The sequence below is a fragment of the Ahaetulla prasina genome, chromosome 7, assembly GCF_028640845.1.
Source record: "Ahaetulla prasina isolate Xishuangbanna chromosome 7, ASM2864084v1, whole genome shotgun sequence".
In the NCBI taxonomy this organism is placed as follows: domain Eukaryota; kingdom Metazoa; phylum Chordata; class Lepidosauria; order Squamata; family Colubridae; genus Ahaetulla; species Ahaetulla prasina.
In genome coordinates, this window is record NC_080545.1 from 5,298,636 (window position 1) to 5,321,135 (window position 22,500).

At 42.0% G+C, this 22,500-nt stretch overlaps 1 protein-coding gene across 1 annotated transcript in view; it reads right to left on the reverse strand.

Moving 5' to 3' along the window:
- LOC131202478 (platelet glycoprotein 4-like) overlaps positions 1-22,500 on the reverse strand; it is a 35,103-nt gene that overhangs the window by 250 nt on the left and 12,353 nt on the right. Inside the window, exons 3-12 of the mRNA XM_058191509.1 lie at positions 20,761-20,905; positions 18,301-18,477; positions 16,771-16,862; positions 15,123-15,169; positions 13,495-13,564; positions 12,100-12,287; positions 9,976-10,094; positions 4,449-4,522; positions 2,551-2,605; positions 1-1,007 (exon numbers count right to left, since the gene is read on the reverse strand). The exon at positions 1-1,007 is cut by the window's left edge and continues 250 nt beyond it. Of these exons, the coding sequence (XP_058047492.1) occupies positions 840-1,007; positions 2,551-2,605; positions 4,449-4,522; positions 9,976-10,094; positions 12,100-12,287; positions 13,495-13,564; positions 15,123-15,169; positions 16,771-16,862; positions 18,301-18,477; positions 20,761-20,905 (1,135 nt within the window). The 3' untranslated portion in view covers positions 1-839. The remainder of the gene's footprint in view (positions 1,008-2,550; positions 2,606-4,448; positions 4,523-9,975; positions 10,095-12,099; positions 12,288-13,494; positions 13,565-15,122; positions 15,170-16,770; positions 16,863-18,300; positions 18,478-20,760; positions 20,906-22,500) is intronic.

The following is a 22,500-nucleotide window of genomic DNA, read 5'->3' on the forward strand; positions in this document are numbered from 1 at the left end:
TTGAAGAATATACCTTCCAATGATGAGGCACGGAGGTGAATTGCATTCGACCTGCAACTGAAGAATCCTTCAAGGTTTTCCAGTCTCCGTTCTCCAAATGTATGAAGTGAAACCTTGAGGGTTTAACTATAAAAAGTCACTCAGTTAAAAACAAAATTTCTGAGTAATGGGTACAGATAGTCCTGGACTTAAACAGCAGTTTGTTTAACGACCATTTGAAGTTACAACGGCATTGAAAAAGTGACTTATGACCATTTTTCACACTTATGACTGTTTTTTGGCCCATTTTTCAGCCATTTTTGCAAGAAACAAGGCACACAGAGAGTTTGGAAAGCCTGCAGAGTGCTCCTGGGGGCTGGGGGAGGGCAAAAACACACCTAATTTTGCAAAAATCGGGCAAAAAATGGGCCTGTTTTTCGCAAAAATGGAATGAGCGGGGCAGAGCTTTGAGAGGCCAAAAATGGCTGTATTCGGTATATAAGACGGACCAACATTTTCACACTCTTTTAGGGTGGGGGAAAGATCTGTCTTATACTCTGCAAAATACGGTACATTTTGGGCTCGATTGTGGTCATAAGTTGAGGACTGCCTGCCAACTGCAACGGCATCCTCTGGAGATGTTTCAGGTGTTTAATGTTTAGGCTGTCCTTGGAAACTTGGGCAGTTCACGGATTTTATCTGTTGGAATGTTTTTGTGGACATTCATTGTTCTGGGGTTTGTTTGTTTATTATTATTATTATTATTATTGATTGTTGCTATTTTTTTAAAATGTTAAATGCCACCCAGAATCTGGTGGAGCTGAATGAATTCATCCGAATTCCAAATTCTGCTTTCTCTATCACTTATTTGGGGCTCTTCCTTGGCATGCGCAAACGGCGATGAGGAACCCCAGGCACATCACAGAACCAAGACTTATGAGCACGATTTGGAAAATGTTCAGCAACTTGATCTTGTCGGTCACTTTTGATCGGAAAAGTTCTGCTTTTTCATCATCGATTATAGCCGTCTAAGGAAAGGGAAGGAAAAAAATAATTTAACATCATTCCAGCGGAAGAATTACTGCACCGATACTCAGCAGTCATAATTTTTTTCCCCCACCCCAAATAAAAGCTATCTTGCAAGATGCATAATTTTGCATAAAATGGGGTGTCCAACTGCAACAAAGATGATTAGGGGACTGGAGGCTAAAACACATGAAGAACGGTTGCAGGAACTGGGCATGTCTAGTTTAATGAAAAGAAGGACTAGGGGAGACATGATAGCAGTCTTCCAATATCTCAGGGGCTGCCCCAAAGAAGAGGGAGTCAAGCTATTCTCCAAAGCACCTGAGGGCAGAGTTGGAAGGGACCGTGGAGGTCTTCTAGTCCAACCCCATGCTTAGGCAGGAAACCCTAAACCACTTCAGACAAATGGTTATCCAACATCTTCTTAAAAACTTCCAGTGTTGTAGCATTCACAACTTCTGGAGACAAGTTGTTCCACTGATGGTTCTCACTGTCAGGAAATTTCTCCTTAGTTCTAAGTTGCTTCTCTCCTTGATTATTTTTCATCTGTTGCTTCTTGTTCTACCCTCAGGTGCTTTGAAGAATAGGTTGACTCCCTCTTCTTTGTGGCAACCCCTGAGATATTGGAGCACTGCTATCATGTCTCCCCTAGTCCTTCTTTTCATCACACTAGACATACTCGGTTCCTGCAACCGTTCTTCATATGTTGTTAACCTCCAGTCCCCTAATCCTCTTTGTTGCTCTTCTCTGCACTCTTTCCAGAATCTCTACATCTTTTTTACATTGTAGTGACCAAAACTGAATGCAATATTTCAAGTGTGGCCTTACCAAGGCCTTATAAAGTGGTATTAACACTTCATGTGATCTTGATTCTATCCGTCTGATAATGCAGACTACAACTGTGTTGGCTTTTTTGGCAGCTGCTGCATACTGCTGGCTCCAGTGTGGGTTTCAATTTTTTTTTTACTACTGGTTCTGTGGGTGTGGCTTGGTGGGCGTGGCACAAGAAGGATACTGTTAAATCTCCATTCTCTTCCCACTCCAGGGGAAGGTTACTGCAAAATCCCCATTTCCTCCCAATCAGCTGGGACACAGGGGGCAGATAATAGATTGGGACAGGGCCAATCAGAGGTGGTATTTACTGGTTCTCCGAACTACTCAAAATTTCCACTATTGTTTCTCCAGAACTGGTCAGAACCTGCTGAAACCCACCTCTGGCTTGCTCCTATTTAAATGATTGTCCACTAGGACCTCCAAGATCCCTCTCACAGTTACTACTACTGAGCAAGGTACCACATATACTGTACTGGTTTCATTTCAGAGGAAGCTTAGACCAGGTAAGGATGTGGAGACTGGATCTTCTTCCAGATCAGAGAATTGAGACAAGCTCTTAATCCCTCCATGATGAGCAGATGATCATATAAGAGCAGGCTTTTCTAGAGATTCCTGTTTTCAATTGGTTCAATCAGCGGTGATCCCAGATTGGTCAAAGATTGGTCAAACTACAAAGAAGGATGGCAACAATTGAAACAGGAGCCCACTAACCTCATTCATCCACAAAACAGGAAAGATAAAGTGACGCTTGATGTTTTTTAGTGCTCTGCGGGAAAACAAAGAAAAAAAGCAACATTAGAACATCAGTTGAGGCCTGCTGTCTTCTGAGAGTGCAAAAAAAAATGGCTACAGCCAATTCGTTGGAACTCTATACTATTTTTCTTGGAGCCCGATCGAAACTGCCAGGGGGAAGAATGGCTGTTTTTCTCAGTTCTTCCTCCATCGGTAACTGTTGTGACTCGTCCTCCCTCCTCTCCTCAGCCAGGCCCCTTCCATCTCCAACCAGGCCTGTTATCAGATTCCGAGTCTGATAATGAAGATGAACTGCCTGTCATGCCTCCAACCCCCAGCCCTGGCCCCAAGCCCGGAGAGGATTCCAAGAGTGAACAAACAAGCCCGATAAACCTCACTCATACGGTGTGTGTTCCTTTGGCTTAGCCATCAGAGGAAGCCAGCCCGGTATTGGAATTGCTCGGGCCTACTCCTTCTGACCTCTCCCTTTCCCAAACAGCAGAAGACAATTCAAAGTAGGAGGATCCTCACTTCCGGAGATCTGAGAGGTGACGCCAGCAGAAGGAAGGGAGGGGCAGGCCTGGATAAATGCTGAGTCATGGAGCCACACCCCACAGCCTATATAAAGGACCTGCTTGTGGCATTCCAACCTTGAGTCAAGCAAAGTCTTATCGAGTTTGCCGATACTGGACTCTATCATTGAAGTCACAACTTGGACTCCTGCCTGCCCTGATAAACTTTGAAGGGACTTGGCAAGCTGCAGCGGCTTCATTGCCAAGTTTGCCACGGACTTCCTTGACTCATTTGTCGGAGTGGGGGGTGGGACATGACAGTAACCGGATTGGAAATATCCATGTTCATTTAGATCTTTGAGGAAAAGGCTAATGGCGTTTTCAAAATAGGCAAAAACACAGCCAGGAGAGCTCTCTTTTTGATGGACAAGCACACATATTTTTGGAAGGACGGAAGAGGTCAACAAAGCAGATAAGGCCTTATCTATCATGTGGATGGAAATGTCTTATAAGATCCAAGAGATGAATATGGGAGGCAAGTCAAAAAAAGCATAGTAATTATTGCATAATTGCTATGCTTAGCAATCATTCTATATTGAAGCGGGCAAGAGACGATGGATAGATGATATCTCTTTTTTGTTGTTGATCTGATTTGCTTTTCTTTTTCTCTCTCTCTTTTTTTTTTAGACAGGTGACATGACTGGAAGTTGGGTAAGATAGAAAGAAAATGCCTTTTAACAAAGGGTGACATGATTAAAAGTTAGAATAAGGGATAAAAATAAGACAAGGGGGAATATTAGTGTATACACTTTTATATAATAAAATAAAAGCAATAACAAGAGGAAGCATGGAATCATTGAATAATGACAGACTGCAACTTAATATAAAGATGTATCATTATTAGAAATATATAAGTTGATTGAATGTAATAATTGTGATTAAGTCTACTGGTTTTATTTGTATTAGACTGTATGAGACCCATGTGCCATACTGTTCATGCATTGATATATTTGTAAAAAAATAAAAAAAAACTTTGGGGGGGGAGAAAATGTCTCAGTCGATTGTATTTGTTTCCCCACCCTGCATTGATTTTAAAGCCTACACCCAACCGTTGTCCTATTAGAGTTTGTTTTTAAAAGAGGCTTCCAGGAGATCTGAAGGCCACAGTTGACCTATACAGTCTGCACATATAAGGGGGGCGGAGCTTCAGTGAGGAAGTCGGGCCCGCCATTTTGCAGATTTTTGCAGATTTTTGACCTCTCCTGAGATGCTACTGCCCATAAACCAGTTCCCCTAATAAGCATACATGCAGAACAAACAATTCAATATTTTCCCAGTAGAAAAGAAATAACAATCAAGACTTACATGATTTTTGAGTTCGGTCTCACCAATAAATTAATCTGCAACCTTTTGGCATAGTGCAAAGTAAATCCTGTGGTCTAAAACAAAACAAATACAGTGAACTTTGTGGGTGGGAATATTCAAACATTAGCAGCGTTAATAGGATCGCCAATATCCAATGATGGATATGGCACAACAGCAACAAGAAGAAGGGCCTCTGTAGCTCAGACTGCTAAGACAGTCTGTTATTAACACAGCTGCTTGCAATTACTGCAGGTTCTAGTCCCACCAGGCCCAAGGTTGACTCAGCCTTCCATCCTTTTATAAGGTAGGTAAAATGAGGACCCAGATTGTTGGGGGCAATAAGTTGACTTTGTATATAGAATAGAATAGAATAGAATAGGATTTTATTGGCCAAGTGTGATTGGACACACAAGGAATTTGTCTTGGTGCATGTGCTCTCAGTGTACATAAAAGAAAAGATACGTTCATCAAGGTACAACATTTACAACACAATTGATGGTCAATATATCAATATAAATCATAAGGATTGCCAGCAACAAGTTATAGTCATACAGTCATAAGTGGAAAGAGATTGGTGATGGGAACTATGAAACGATTAATAGTAGTGCAGATTCAGTAAATAGTCTGACAGTGTTGAGGGAATTATTTGTTTAGCAGAGTGATGGCCTTCGGGAAAAAACTGTTCTTGTGTCTAGTTGTTCTGGTGTGCAGTGCTCTATAGTGGTGGTTTGAGGGTAGGAGTTGAAACAGTTTATGTCCAGGATGCGAGGATCTGCAAATATTTTCACGGCCCTCTTCTTGATTCGTGCAGTATACAGGTCCTCAATGGAAGGCAAGTTGGTAGCAATTATTTTTTCTGCAGTTCTAATTATCCTCTGAAGTCTGTGTTTTTCTTGTTGGGTTGCAGAACCGAACCAGACAGTTATAGAGGTGCAAATGACAGACTCAATAATTCCTCTGTAGAATTGGATCAGCAGCTCCTTGGGCAGTTTGAGCTTACTGAGTTGGCGCAGAAAGAACATTCTTTGTTGTCCTTTTTTAATGATGTTTTGATGTTAGCTGTCCATTTGAGATCTTGCGATATGATAGAACCCAGAAATTTGAAGGTTTCTACTGTTGATACTGTGTTGTCAAGTATTGTGAGAGGTGGAAGTATGGAAGGGTTTTCCTAAAGTCTACCACCATTTCTACGGTTTTGAGTGTGTTCAGTTCCAGATTGTTTTGGTTGCACCACAAGGCTAGTCGTTCGACCTCTCGTCTATATGCGGATTCATCATTGTCTCGAATGAGACCAATCACTGTTGTGTCATCTGCGAACTTCAGTAGCTTAACAAATGGATCATTGGAGATGCAGTCATTGGTATACAGAGAGAAGAGAAGTGGGGAGAGCACACAGCCTTGGGGGGCCCCTGTGCTAATTGTACAGGTATTTGATGTGATCTTGCTTAGCTTCACCTGCTGCTTCCTGTTTGTTAGGAAGCTTGTGATCCACTTACATAAATATACAAATAGGATGAAGACTATTGCTGACATAGTGTAAGCCGCCCTGAGTCTTCGGAGAAGAGCGGGATAGAAATGCAAATAAAAAAAAGAAGCTATAATATAATATAATATAATATAATATAATATAATATAATATAATATAATATAATATAATATAATATAATATAATATAATATAATATAATATAATATAATATAATATAATATAATATAATATAATATAATATAATATAATATAATATAATATAATATAATATAATATAATATAATATAATATAATATAATATAATATAATATAATATAATATAATATAATATAATATAATATAATATAATATAATATAATATAATATAATATAATATAATATAATATAATATAATATAATATAATATAATATAATATAATATAATATAATATAAAACAACAGAGTTGGAAGGACCCTGGAGGCCTTCTAGTCCAACCCCCTGCCCAGGCAGGAAACCCTACACCATCTCAGTCAGATGGTTATCCAACATTTTCTTTAAAATTTCCAGTGTTGGAGCATTCACAACTTTTTTTTTAATTTGCATTTATATCCCGCCCTTCTCCGAAGACTCAGGGCGGCTTACACTATGTTAGCAATAGTCTTCATCCTATTTGTATATTTATATACAAAGTCAACTTATTGCCCCCAACAATCTGGGTCCTCATTTTACCTACCTTATAAAGGATGGAAGGCTGAGTCAACCTTGGGCCTGGTGGGACTTGAACCTGCAGTAATTGCACGCAGCTGCTGTTAATAACAGACTGCATTAGCAGTCTGAGCCACAGAGGCTCCCTTTAAGGTTTAAAGTAGAACATTAATTCACAACATTAAGTAGAAAAGTAATGCATTCAAAATAATGCATTCAGTTGCTGAGTTTGGAAGGGTTTTACCAGCATTGGACAAAACTGACTTCAATAGCCAGGAAGCCATAGCTACCTTATCCCAAAGGTGTTTTTTCAAGAGGCAACTAGTTGTTCTGTTTTTCTTTAAAGACATTTCGCTTCTCATCCAAGAAGCTTCTTCATCTCAGAGCTGAAGAAGCTTCTTGGATGAGAAGCGAAACGTCTTCAAAGGAAAACCAGAACGTCCAGTTGCCTCTCACAAAAAACACCTTTGGGACCAGCCCGGATAACTGAGACTCTCTAGAGACATTTAACTACATTGCTACCTTACTTGATTCAGTAATGTGATCGCAATTAATTTAAACCAGATATTCATCAATTTTGAGATTGATGCTTGCTTTTGAGGTTGGTGTGTGTACTTCACTTTTTAAATGTGCTTAGAATACGGAGCAAAATAACAACTCCGAGCCCTTCTTGAAGTATCGTGTTTCCCTGAAAATATAACGTGGTCTTATTTTCTTTTGGGCCCCAAAACAGCAATAGCAATAGCACTTAGACTTATATACTGCTTTACAGAGTCGGCCTCTAGCCCCCAACAATCTGGGTCCTCATTTCACCCACCTTGGAAGGACGGAAGGCTGAGTCAACCTTGAGCTGGTTAAGATCGAACTCCTGGCAGTCAGCAGAGTTAACCTGCAATACTGCATTCTAACCACTGCGCCACCAGGGTGGATGGTTAGGTAGGAAGGTAGGTAGGTAGGTAGATACCATGGATGGATGTAGATAGATAGATAGATTAGCAATAGCATTTAGACTTATATACTGCTTTACAGTGCTTTACAGCCCTCTCTAAGAGGTCTACAGAGTCAGCCTGTTGCCCCCAACAATCTGGGTCCTCATTTTACCCACCTTGGAAGGACGGAAAGCTGAGTCAACCTTGAGCTGGTTAAGATCAAACTCCTGGCAGTCAGCAGTGTTAACCTGCAATACTGCATTCTAACCACTGCGCCACCAGGGTGGATGGGTAGGTAGGAAGGTAGGTAGGTAGGTAGATACCATGGATGGATGTAGATAGATAGATAGATAGATAGATAGATTGATTGATTAGCAATAGCACTTAGACTTATATACTGCTTTACAGAGTCAGCCTCTTGCCCCCAACAATCTGGGTCCTCATTTCACCCACCTCGGAAGGATGGAAGGATGAGTCAACCTTGAGCCTGGTGAGATTCGAACTGCCAAATTGCAAGCAGCAGAAGTGGCCTGCAGTACTGCATTCTAACCACTGTGCCACCACGGCAACATTTAAAGATGTTGAGCTGATTGGAATTCAACTTTATCTTGGGAATTTTAAAGCAATGTGTGTTTAGGGGTGTTGCAATTATGTGTCATGCCTGGTGAGATTTGAACTGCCAAATTGCAGGCAGCCGGCAGGCAGCAGAAGTAGCCTGCAGTACTGCCCTCTAACTCTGCAGTATGCGTCACTATGGCTCATAAAGTAAATAAGCACCACTTCTTATTTTCAAGGGATGTCTTACCTTACAAGCGCTGCAGCCAAGATTCCTGCGCCCCGACATCTGTCGCACTGCTGCCCAACTTCTTCTGCCGCCCACTCGTGGCTGCTCGTGGCCAAATACCACGTGGCTCATCACGCCAGTGTTGCCTTTCACAGCAGGAGGCTGCATAGTGCATTGGGCCGTTGTGCGCATGCGCAGCGGCACTAGCACAATGTGCCACACATCCTGCTGCAAGTGGCAGCACTAGCGCGATGCGCCACATGGCTTCCTGCTATGAGTGGTGGCACTGGCGTGATGAGCCACGCGGTGTCCTGCTGCGAGTGGCAGCTCTGGTCCAATGTACCACACGGTGTCCAACTGCAGAACCAGTTGAGCAGTGGTGTGATGGATGTCAAGGCATGGGAGGCCTGGCTGCAGCCGTCCTAAGATAAGCAGGGGCGGGGTGCATGGGGCAGCTCCATTTCTCCACCCCTGCCCTAGCTTAATTTTTATGCATGCGCCTCGCCTCACCTCATACAACCAGACAGTGGGCAGGGGTTAACTGGGGTTTATTTTGGGGGTAGGGCTTATATTAGGCACAGGTGTGAACATCAGGCTAGGGCTTGCTTTCGGGGTAGGTCGTACTTTTAGGAAAACAAAGTACAGGCTGATGGGCCCTTGAAAATCTTCATCCCATCTCTGGACTGAATTGTTGTGACCCAGGCCCAAGTAGGTAGTAGGACACTCAGTCCGTGAAAACACAAACAAACTTTATTTGAACAGCTGAGAATTACTTCATTCCCAGCGTAATTCAACTAAATTAAAACAAATTCCTTCCAACACAAATTCCTCACTCCTATCGCAAACCTTGGTCCAATTAGGCAAACTGCCAAAGGCCTTTCTTGGCAAACGTTCAGAAGTCACAAAAAGAAATGCAAGACGTAGACGAAGCAGAAGATGCAGCTATCAACGTTGTTTTCTGGCAAAGCCCAGCCCAGCCGCCGTTGCTGGTCTGTTTTAAGCCTTATGGGAGGGGCCAATCATCTCTTGGCCCTACTCCTGAAATGTCCTCTTTGCTTGAGCTGCTCTTGCCTTCTGGCAGCTCGTGCATGTATTAGGAAGAGGCTCCTCCTGTTCCTCTGCCTCACTACTGTCAGGCTCTGGAGGCTCTGGAGTCCACACCTACTCCCAGATGGCCCTGGCCCCACCTCAGCCTCATCTCTGTCCATTGCCAGCTCCGCAGGCTGCTGGCGGACCACAACGTGAATGAACTAGGAGCAAACTTCCCTCTTCAGGGAACAAACTCCAAAATTAACTTCAAGGGTCAAATTTTATGACAGAGAAGGCCTGGATATTGGTTTAATAGGGGCCGTGATAGCTCAGGCTGTAAGAAGCCTGTTATTAGAACACAGCAGCCTGCAATTACTGCAGGTTCAAGCCCTGCCCAAGGTTGACTGAGCCTTCCATCCTTTATAAGGTAGGTAAAATGAGGACCCAGATTGTTGGGGGGGCAATAAGTTGACTTTGTAAAAATATACAGATAGAATGAGACTATTGCCTTATACACTGTAAGCCGCTCTGAGTCTTTGGAGAAGGGCGGGATATAAATGTAAACAAATAAAATAAATAATAAATAAATAAAATTAATTTGCAGTCACTTACTGGTTCTACATCCAGAAAGGTTTTGTGTTCTTCCACATCTGGCTTCAATCCCTCCACATACTGGAAAAGGTCTTTACTCGCATGCAGGAAATGGGGCAACGTGACGTAGACTGGTTTGCCTATAGAAATAAAAGGGAAAGGAGAAGACAGTATACCAACTGTATCATCAAGTTCGATTCAATGATCTTTGGACAGCAGCAAACCATTGTAGACCTTATTCACCAAGTACAAGCGCTAGTAAGCTTGGCAGATTGGACACCATCCATATCAAAACTTCTGTTGTGCCTCGCCCGCTCCCCTCTCCGCAGCCGGGCCCCTCTCATCTCCTGTTATCTCAGCCAGGGACTGATAGTGTAGACGAACGGCCTGGCATGCCTCCAGCCCCCAGTCCTGGCACCATGCCTGGATAGACGGAGCAAGACGAATGGCCTGGCATGCCTCCAGCCCCCAGTCCTGGCATCATGCTGTGGTGTTTATTTGCCAAGCAAATAAACCCCTCCCCCACAGCATGTGAACATGAGGAGCATGAAGCCAGTCATGAGCTGGAATTGCCGGCAGCTGGAGGGTGGATGGATCCATGCTTCCAGAGAATGGAGAGGCGACGTCAGCAAAAGGAAGGGAGGGGCAGGCCTGGATAAGTGCTGAGTCATGGAGCCACACCCCATGGCCTATATAAAGGATCTGCTTTCTGGCATTCTTTGAGTCAGGCAAAGTCTAATTTGGATTGCTGAAGTCACATCTTGGACTCCTGCCTGCCCTGAGAACTCTGACAGAACTTTGGCAAAGCTGCAGAGGCTTTGTGGCCACACTTGATACAGACTTCCCCGACCCGGCCATCAGAGAAGGAGTGGGACACGACATCTTCAAACTGCATTACTCAACTTCAAGAAAGGATTGCAGTGGACTTTCCTCTAACTACAGCTATGTCACAATACCTGGAAGTGAAAGTCACAAGGAATAGAATCTTTACATAGAATCTTTACATAGAATAACAGAGTTGGAAGGGACCTTGGAGGTCTTCTAGTCCAACCCCCTGCTTAGAAAGGAAATCTTACAGCACTTCAGATAAATGGTTATCCAATCTCTTCTTAAAAACTTCCAGTGTTGGAGCGTTCACAATTTCTGCAGGCAAGTTAATTGGTTAACTTGCAGGCAAGCACTGGTTAATTGTTCTAACTGTTAAGAAATTTCTCCTTAGTTCTAAGTTGCTTCCCTCCTTGATTAATTTCCATTCATTGCTTCTTGTCCTGGCCTCATGTGCTTTGGAGAAAGCTTGACTCCCTCTTCTTTGGGGCAGTCCCTGAGATATTGGAAGACTGCTATCCTATCTCCCCTGGTCCTTCTTTTCATTAAACTAGACATACCCAGTTCCTGCAACTGTTCTTCATATGTTTTAGCCTCCAGTCCCCTAATCATCTTGGTTGCTCTTCTCTGCACTCTTTCTAGAGTCTCAGCATCTTTTTTACACCGTGGCAACCAAAACTGGATGCAGCATTCCAAGTGTGGCCTTGCCAAAGCATGATAAGGTAGTCTTAACACTTCATGTGATCTTTAGTCTATCCCTCTGTTTATGCAACCTAGAAATGTGTTGGCTTTTTTGGCAGCTGCTGCACACGGACGGCTCCTATTTAAGTGATTCTCCACTAGGACTCCAAGATCCCTCTCACAGTTATTACTATTGAGTGAGGTACCACATATACTGTACCTGCACATTTTGTTTTTCTTGCCTAAATGTAGATCCTTCCTTTTTTCACCCTTGAATTTCATTTTGTTAGCTAGTGCCCAATGTTCAAGTCTGTCAAGATCTTTCTGTATCTTGAGCCTATCTTCTGGAGTGTTGGCTATTCCTGCCAGCTTGGTGTCATCTGCAAATTTGAATAAAAGTTGTGTTGCTGGCCATGGGGTAACGAGAGCCAGGCTACACAAATACGAGTGGTAACCATCTTGATTTTTGAACCACCATGGAGCGAAAGATAACCTAGCCTATCAGAGATAAAAAGGTTCCTAAGGGCACATTGTCTACTTTGCTGAATGCCTTGCTGAACTCATATAAGATTCCAGCTTCCGATACCATTTCAGTTTGAATTATCCCTATCCAATCCCTTTTATTTTTCCCTCCATTACCTTCTTTGCAGGAGCTGATATCGATAATTCCATTTAATGTGCAGTTCTGACTTATCTCCGTTTCGGTGCAGAAGCAAACGTTGTCAGGATTGGTAACGGGTGACGCAAAAATCGACGGAGGGATAACAAAGTGATAAAGTAGAATGTCTTTCACGGTCTTCTCGCTATCAAACGTGGCAGAGAATGACCTGTATCGTAAAAATAATATGAATCATGATCATAGGCCATGATTAAAAAAAGAACCACCCAATCTTGTCTATGGAAATTCTCAGCCCTCCAGGTCATGGTTGTCCCAACGGTTGTCCCAAAGTCAACTGGACTTTGTTTCTCCTTGAAATGTTTTGCTTCTTGTCCTAGAAGCTTCTTCAGTTCTGCACAACTCTAGAACTGAAAAGTCTTCTTGGATGAGAAGCAAAAGATCTCCAAAGAAAAACAAAGTCCAGTTGCCTTTTGAAAAAGCTCCTTGGGACGTCCACCAATCTTGTATCATTGATCACATTCCTTCAAGAATCAGTTGATCATCTACACATCTTGGATCTCATTCCTTGATCAAAATGAAGGGATCTTCAATTAGATTATTCTCCATTTAAAAGGTTCTGCGTGACGATCCCAGCTGAGCTACGCGATCATCAGAAGCTATTTTTTTTACTTTTAAAAGCATTTTTTTGGCCGAAGAAAAAATGCTTTTAAAAGTAAAAAAAACACTCTGATGATCACGCGGCTCAGCTGGGCATGGACAGGGGGGCAGGGATTTTTGCTACCGGTTCTCCAAACCACCTGCCACCATCACTACCGGATCGGGTGATCCGGTTCGAACCGGGAGCATTTCACCCCTGCCCTGACCTCAGGTAATCTTTTATCACAAGATTCACACATGACTCACAGATGATTCATCACAAGATCCTCACTGGACACACCCACACCTAAGACCTTCTAAACAGAACACCGATACCCCATAAACGCTGCTGAAGATGTTACCTAGTTTGGTAACGAATCTTTCGGAAACCAACCCACAAACTCGGAGAAGGAACCTTTACTTTCATCCTACACCTGAGCTACAGATATTCGCTACTATAGCAAAAACTCAAGGGTGGCATTCAGCCGGTTCATACCGGTTCGGGCGAACCAGTAGTTGTGACCTGCGAGTGGGCCTGTCCACCTGCCCCAGCACTATGCGGTCCTATTTAAGTGTTTTTTAAGCTGTGTGAATGCATGCAAGTGCATGTGAGAGCCAAGTGCATGTGCAGAAGGCCACGCGCATGCATGGAAGATGTGCGAGGGAGCGAAGTGAGCGCGCTCTCACATTTTCGGTGCTGTGAAGCCCACCTCTGCAAAAACGACATGTATTTCTGAATCAAAGGAGTGCCCCCCACCCCTTTGTTCAAGACTATTTACCTGCAAATATCTGAGGCAAAGAAATGGAGCACTTCACTCTTGTTGAGAAAAGGGTGGAACGATGCCGCATCTGTGGGTTGCAATCAGAACATCTTGTGAATTGTGAGCCTCGCAACTCATATGAAAATCCTGCCTCTGAATTTGAAGCGCGGTTTTGCAACTGTGGCTGGATCTGACTGATTCCCGGTTCATCGAACTCAGCTGTTTTACTGGATTATGAGAGGCCAAGGCGGGACGTTCAGAATGAAGAATATTTTTTTTTCACCTTTAGAACACTTTTCTGGAGTTTACACACCTGGGATCTGAAGGCAAATTTGGACTTATAAAGAGCTTCAACCTGGAAGCCTGTTTATCAAGCATTTAGCCATGGCTTAGGAGCAGTGGTGGGTGGTTACCGGTTCACCCCGGATTGAGAGAACCGGTAGCAGTGGCATTGAGAGTCTCCGCCCACTCACTCAGACATTTCTGTGCATGCGCAGAAGCATTGAGTGCACAAACACCCGCCCGCCCACAAGCGAACTGGTAGCGACAGGATTTGAAACCCACTACTGCTCAGGAAGGAAGCTGCCCAAGATTGTGAAGTTTCTTTTAACCTTAACAATGAACATTGATGGAGCAAGAAACCAAAATAGTGTGTCTTTTTTTTTAAAAAAAAATGTGGGGCAGTAGGAAGCATAATAATTGTCAAAGCAATACACTAACAGTGAACAAGCTTAATGTTCCTCAGATAGATGTCCTATCTCAGTGATGGCTAACCCTTTTTTCCTCAGGTGCCGAAAGCACACGTGCACACGAGAGAGCGCACATGTACATGCTCACACCCATAATGCAATGCCCCCCATGGACCTTGCCCCCTGCACATGAGACCAAGACTGCCCATGCTCCTCCCACCCCTCCGCACATGTGCACGCACCCCCCCCGCCCTGTTTTGGGCCTAGCAGGCCTCCCTGAAGCCTCCTGGGACCAAAAATGGGCTCTGGGGGGATGCGCTGCTTCCCCCGCCCCCTGCCCATGCACACATGACCCCCACCCCACCCCCATGCATGCACACATGTCTCCCGCATGCATGATAGAGACCCAAAAATCATCTGGCCAGCAAGAGGCACACATGCAGGTGTGGTGGAGCTGACCTAAGGCAACGGCTCGCGTGCCCACAGGAATGGCTCTTCATGCCATCTGTGGCTCATGTGCCATAGGTTTGTTATCCCAGTCCTATCTCTAAATTTTGGGGTTGTATGATTGTTCTCAGTTCCCCGTTTAGAAAACTTTGTTAGGTGTACTTAGTGCTTTTGCTAGAAGCCACGATGAGATGAAATGAAGACATTTGAATGGTGAAGACTTCTCACAAATCCCATCCATACGTACTTGGACTCCAGCATCCTACACAAAACACAGCCCTTATCCCTTTTTCTAGATCCCTAAATAATTTAGGCAGCTAGGTATTATTTATGCGAAGACTCATAAATAATATCTAGCTAACTTACTCCTCGTCCTATTCTTTTCCTTGGGGTCTTATCTTACCAAGTATGCTTCGGTTCCAGCCTTGGGTATTTTAATGCAAGCCAAAATGTGTGTTGTGTGTTCTACCCAGAAATAAATGTTCAATATCGTTCCGTTGACAAACTTACCGGTGCCGTTCACTAAAGCACAATAACTTTTCCAGTAATCAACAGTCCTTTAAAAAAGAAAAGAAAAAGAATATGCAGTTCAGAGGATTCCATGCAGTTTTCTTAGCTGAACATTTGTCTTCTGAATGTGAAGAAAATATGGGAATTCAAGGGCAGGGTACATATTCTGTTCTCAAGGTCTTTTATAATCATACTAGCTGGATGCTGATGCTTTGGTATAAAACTGTGTGATCGGGCGTGATAAATTGACACTTAAAGCTTGAAACTTAACGTAGAATGTCTAACTCCGTAGCACCAGAGTGTGTTAATATAAGGCAACTGGCAGTTGGAACAGAGGGGGAGAAGGAGTAGAATGTCCCAGCCTGCAGGCCAGATGAGTCATGTGCTGGCCATGCCCATGCCCAATTTAATGGCAGGGTAGCATCAGAGCATTTTTATATACGGCAACTGTCAGTTGGAACAGAGTTCTTTTCAGGTGGGGAGGGGGAGTTGAATGTCTAGCTCCTTAGCATGAGAGCGTGTGAATATAATACTGTACAAGCCTCCCCTATCCTATCCCCTTCTCTCCCTCAGGCTTTCTAGCCCTTTCTCTCCCTGAGGCTTGCCCCACAAAAGCCTCCCCTATCCTATCCCCTTCTCTCCCTCAGGCTTTCTAGCCCTTTCTCTCCCTGAGGCTTGCCCCACAAAAGCCTCCCCTATCCTATCCCCTTCTCTCCCTCAGGCTTTCTAGCCCTTTCTCTCCCTGAGGCTTGCCCCACAAAAGCCTCCCATATCCTATCCCCTTCTCTCCCTCAGGCTTTCTAGCCCTTTCTCTCCCTGAGGCTTGCCCCACAGAAGCTTCCCCTATCCTATCCCCTTCTCTCTCTCAGGCTTTCTAGCCCCTTCTCTCCCTGAGGCTTTCCCCACAAAAGCCTCTTCCTATACTATCCCATTCTCTCCAGAGTTATTTTCAAGTTGGGAGGGGGAGTAGAACATCTAACTAATTCGCATCAGAGCGTGTTATAATAATATAGGAAATACTAATGATCTGATGATCATTTCGAAAAATCCTTTCTTAGCAAGCACCTAGAAGCCAAGAGGAACATACGTGGCAAATTTCAAGCTTGTAGGCTTTACGGTTCTGGAGAGTTCATGATTACAGTGTGAGTGGTTTTCGTTTTTATATATATAGATTCCGTACAAGAAGGAGTTGAAAAAAAAAATAAACATTTATATTAGGATAGGAGGGACGTATAAGGAATGTGTAAAGGAATAAACAGCCTCCTGAAAAAGACAATACCAAGATAGGAATTGTATAGCAAACATAAATCTGATTGACTAAAGTCACATGACTCTCTTAAGTGGATTGGAGGCTAAAACGTATGAAGAACAGTTGCTGGAATTGAGTATGTCCAGTTTAATGAAAAGAAGGACTAGGGGAGACATGATAGCAGTCTTCCAATATCTCAGGGGCTGCCACAAAGAAGAGGGAGTCAAGCTGTTCTCCAAAGCACCTGAGAGTAGGACAAGAAGCAATGGGTGGAAATGGGTGGAAACTAATCAAGGAGAGAAGGAACCAAGAACTAAGGAAAATTTCACAAAACAGAACATCTCGCTAAACTAAAAAAATGAATATAAATATAGCTGTATCTTCCTGATTGTGGTATACCTGTTGTTTTGATAACTCTGTATAATTCCCGCCTTGTTTATATCATCTTTCCCGCTGTAAATTCGGTAAGGGCCATCAAATGTTTTGTTGTACTTGAAAGAGAGAGAACAGGAAATTATTATTTTTTTCACCTTGTTTATAAAGATTAACTTTTTAGTGTTTAAAAATCAGCTGTCCAAAATCTAAAAGACACCTTTTTTTGGATCTTTTAATGACCCTGTAATCCCTTAGAGCAAGGGTCTACAAACTTGGCTCTTTTAAGACTTGTGGACTTCAACTCCCAGAGTTCCTCAGCTTTGCTGACTGTGGAACTCTGGGAGTTGAAGTCCACAAGTCTTAAAAGAGCCAAGTTTGCAGACCCCTGCCTTAGAGGATGGAATCAGGGCACCTGAATGGAACTGAGTGTTTACTGGTCAGATGCCCTTCCTGTCACCAATGCAGAGTTATGTTCTGCAGATATACCATATTTTTCGGAGTATAAGACGCACTGGAGTATAAGACGCGCCTTAGTTTTTCGGGAGGAAAATAAGAAAAAAGCTGATTGGCAGGTGGATTGGCTTCCCGGAATACCCTCAATCAGGTGTTCCCAGAGGTGAATTTTAGCAACAGGTTCCTTGATTGTGAGCTCTGTGCCTTGCTTTTTTAAGCTTTTTTTTTCTGCTTCTGAAACTTCCGAAACACTGTTTCAGAAAAAGCCATTTCTTTCTGCCTCTGAAAGCCTCCAAAACAGCTTCAGAAAAAAAGCCTCTGAAACTTTGGAGGCTTTTTTTCTGAAGCTCCATTTCAGAGGCTTTTTTTCAGCCTCTGAAACCTCCATTTGAGAGGCTGGGCGAGGCTACATTCGGAGTATAAGACGCACCCAGATTTTCACCCTCTTTTTTGGGGGGGGGGAAAGGTGCGTCTTATACTCCAAAAAATATGGTATTCTCAATGTGCCCAGAGAGAGAGAAATATCTGCCGCTACCTAGGTTCGAACTCACAGCTTCCTGATTGTGAGGCGAGAGCGCTACCTCTAGACCACTACACCACTCATCCATCTAAAAGACACTTTTTGCAAACTAAAAATAACTTGTCTGCTGTAAAGTGACTCAAGTCACCTTGGAGTCAAGCTGGTGTCTTATATGGGCACATTAGAATATGTTTTGCCTATAACGTAGATTTTTCTGGTTTGTTTCCCCCATCCACCTGCGATCCAGGACTGACCCTGCTTAGCTTTCTAGATCAGCTCTAGTCAGGTAGGTGCTATTACCCGATGAAAGGAAACAAGATAAGAAAATTACTTTATATATCTATCAAACTCTCATTTATTGCTATGACCTTTATTTCTAACATCCGATGGAATCGATCGATCCCAGCAATGCTTCTGTATCTACAATAAAAACCTGTTGACTTTTGATATGTCGTGCTGAGATAGAAAATATTGTCCTAATTTCAATGTCCTGAACTTTCTGAATTTTAAGGAGGTGTTTGTTATATCAGCCCAGGTGCTTTTCTTAGAGGCATAGATTTTCCTTTTGAGTTTATACTTACAGGATAGAATACACCAACCACTTTATTAACGGTTGCTACTGGAACTAATTTTAGGAAAGGATCTTCATAGCCCCAAAGTATTTCTTTCACGGTTCTCGTTTGGAGAAATTTTGATTTGGATCGTTGTATGAACATATTCAGGATTGAAGCTAGATGTGGATACAAAACAGGTGCAGCCTAAGGAAAATGCAAATATGTTAATAAACTTTTGAAACTGAGATGTAAACGTTTCATAACAGGCTTGCGTTAAATCTTATACGTGATCAAATCACAGAACATTTTCTAGTTTCAATGCTGAATACATCGAAGGAATTAGATTAAGTCAATACAAAAGACAAGCATCACAGTTAAGTAATCTGTATTTTGTTAAGTAACCAGTATTTCTGTTTTATCTTCACCACCATTTCTGACCGATGCTTGCATAGGACATGGAAGATAAAATTAATTTTAAAAACTTCTGGGAATAAAATAATCATTTCTGGTCAAAATTCAGAAGGCGGGAAGAGACCACCAATAACAATCAAAGGCTAAATACAATAAAGAAGAAATATATCTTATGGTACAGATATTAATGGCAGCGAGGTTGATATTCACACAAAATTGTAAATGCAGAGAGAACTCACAGGAGGCAGAAATAATCAATAAAATATCGACCTGTGCAGAAATGGACAGGTTAACAATGGAGCTCAAAGATAAAGATGAATCGGAGTTCTATGTAATTGGGATACATTTTATAAATAGCTAGAGAAAAGGAGGAATGTAGGGATAGAGCATTAGAACCAAAGTGAAGAAAAGGGGAGAGAAAAAATAATACAAGAAATATTAGATGGGAGTAAACAGGATTTGAATAGATATGAAGGGAATATGTATGTAACTGTAGTGTGATTGAATGTACAAAAAGTATATGTGGAATGACCTGTGTTTAACACACAAAATCATCTATTGCAATATCCTTCCTGTAAAAGACTACTTCAGCTTCAATCGCAATATTACAAGAGCAAAAAATAGATTCAAGCTTAATGTCAACCGCTTCAAACTTGATTGCAGAAAATATGACTTCTGTAACAGAGTTGTTAATGCTTGGAACTCATTACCTGACTCCATAGTCTCTACTCAAAATCCCAAAATCTTCAACCAAAAACTGTCTACTATTGACCTCACCCCATTCCTAAGAGGGCTATAAGGGGCGTGCATCAGAGCACAAAAGTGCCTACCGTTCCTGTCCTATTGTTCCCTTTATTATATCAAATGAATATAGCTGATGCATATTCTTTACATATATATATATATATATATATATATATATATATATATATATATATATATATATATATATATATATATATATATATATATATATATAGGTCTTTGGTTGTTCGGGTTTTAGGTGTTGTTCATCAGCTAAGCATTTTGTTCTGGAGATGAGTGTCTTGGCGACGTTTCGACAAAGTCTCATTCGTCATCTTCAGGCTTCAGTGCTTCTGGGAGCAATGTGATCGCAGCTGTTTCTTCCTTTTAACTGCTAGTGGGGTTTGAACTGATTGGGTGGGAGCTTGGCTGTGCTCTGATTGGATGGGTTTTTTTTTGTGCTCTGATTGGCTGGGGGTGTGTCCTGTGTTGGTGGGGGCTTGCTTGTGCTCAGTTTAGTCTGTGTTGCAGGGGGATTTGAGCTGGTGAGCTGCATAGCTGTTGTTTGGCTAGCAGTTAAAAGGAAGAAACAGCTGCGATCACACATTGCTCCCAGAAGCACGAAGCTGAAGCCTGAAGATGACGAATGAGACTTCGTCGAAACGTCGCCAAGATACTTCCAATTTTACACGGGAGAAAACCCGAACAACCAAAGACCTATATACAAACACCCGTGAAAACCTCAGAAAACATCTTCAGGCTTCAGCTTCGTGCTTCTGGGAGCAAATATATATATATATTCTTCATGATATGTTTTTTTACTTATGACATTGTTTGTGTATACTGTTGTGACAAAATGAAATAAAAAAAATATGTAGACGTTATATTGTAATCTACACGAAAGAAAAAGTGCTAGAAAAGTATGTACCAGACAAGTCGCACCATGTCTAATATTTTTAAATTGTTTATTTAATAAAATGTTAAAAACAACAACAACAACAACAACGAAAGGCTAATATCAGATTGACTGGTATCTCATTTTGGTGAAAAGTTAAGATAAAGAAATAATACCATAAGAATTAGTCAGATACGGATTTCCAAATTTTGCTGAGCTTCCTATCCTAGTCCCCTTTACTATTAACAAATTACCAACAGGGGGGAGGGTAACGCTGTATTTTTGGATTGTCCAATTCATTCATCCCCAACACCCAAAATAAAATAAAATTAAATTAAACAAGAGAGAAGATCATTGCAGAATATGGAGAACACCCAAGTTCAAATTTGTATTGATTTATTATTACTCCGATGAATCTGATGATAGAGCTTGCTTACCACAACAGCCAGATTGACAGTCGTGATGTTGTCACTTTCCAATCCAATGGACAGATCAGGTTGAAAAAGAACAATATTTGGCAGGAGGTAAGACAGCGTAGCATCATCGTGTTCGGTGATGTTTTCTTTGGGCTCATATCGCGTCCTTGAGGAAAAACGAGATTCCACTTCAGTTGTGAAATTTGTTGCTTGTATTCTTACGATTTATATTGTTTCCTGATTGCTTATTTCTACCGTATGACTAAAGGGGACGCGGTGGCTCAGCGGGTAAGATGCTGAGCTTGTTGATCGAAAGGTCGGCAGTTCAGTGGTTCGAATCCCTGGTGCCGCGTAACAGGGTGAGCTCCCGTGACTTGTCCCAGCTTCTGCCAACCTAGCAGTTCGAAAGCACATAAAAATGCAAATAGAAAAATAGGGACCACCTTTGGTGGGAAGGGGACAGCGTTCCGTGCACCTTTGGCATTGAGTCATGCCGGCCACATGACCACAGAGACGTCTTCAGACAGCGCTGGCTCTTCAGCTTTGAAATGGAGATGAGCACCACCCCCTAGAGTTGAGAACAACTAGCATGTATATGCAAGGGGAACCTTTACCTTTTTACCCTATGACAATCATTAAGTGTTGTATCATTGTTAAATTTGTACTCTATGACTATCATTAAGTGTTGTAAGTGTTGTACCTTGATGAAGATATCTTTTCTTTTATGTACACTGAGAGCGTATGCACTAAGACAAATTCCTTGTGTGTCCAATCCCATTTGGCCAATAAAAAATTCTATTATTCTATTCTATTCTATTCTATTCTATTCTATTCTATTCTATTCTATTCTATTCTATTCTATTCTTCTTCATTCCAATATTCTATTCTATTCTATTCTATTCTATTCTATCCTATTCTATTCTATTCTATTCTATTCTATTCTATTCTATTCTACTTTACTCTACTCTACTCTGACTATCATTAAGTGTTGTACCTTATGATTCTTGATGAATGTATCTTTTCTTTTATGTACGCTGAGAGCATATGCACCAAGACAAATTCCTTGTGTGTCCAATCACATTTGGCCAATAAAAAATTCTATTCTATTCTATTCTATTCTATTCTATTCTATTCTATTCTATTCTATTCTATTCTATTCTATTCTGTTCTGTTCTATTCTATTCTATTCTATTCTATTCTATTCTATTCTATTCTATTCTATTCTAACCCTGGTGAAAAGCAATCATTTTCTTTCTCCTAACCAAAGCTGATGGTTCAGATTTTATTTTGTTTTGAGGGCTGTATAGATAACCATCAAGAAGAACAAATCACACACACACACACACACACACACACACACACACACACACACACACTCTTGAAATAAGCTTTCTATTGTTGATAGCCTAAGGATACAATTCAGCCCAATGCAAATAATTTAAACTGAGCTAAGATTCCGATATAATATCCCCATGGAAATCAAGGCATAACAAAGCCGATTTGCAGAAGCTGGATGAGGAAATACCCACTGGTTGATCTATTTTAATCAATTTTGGAAGTGACAAGCAAGTCACTTCCCCAAGTATGCAGAACTGAATCAAAAGGCAACTGGACCAGAGGTGGGTTCTACTTACCTTTACTACCGGTTTGCAACGGGACCATGCGCATGCGCAGAAGCTTCTGCACATGTGCAGATCACCCAGGATGACATTGTGGCGGGTGAGTGGAGCCTTCTGCCGGTTTTACTACCGGTTCGATAGA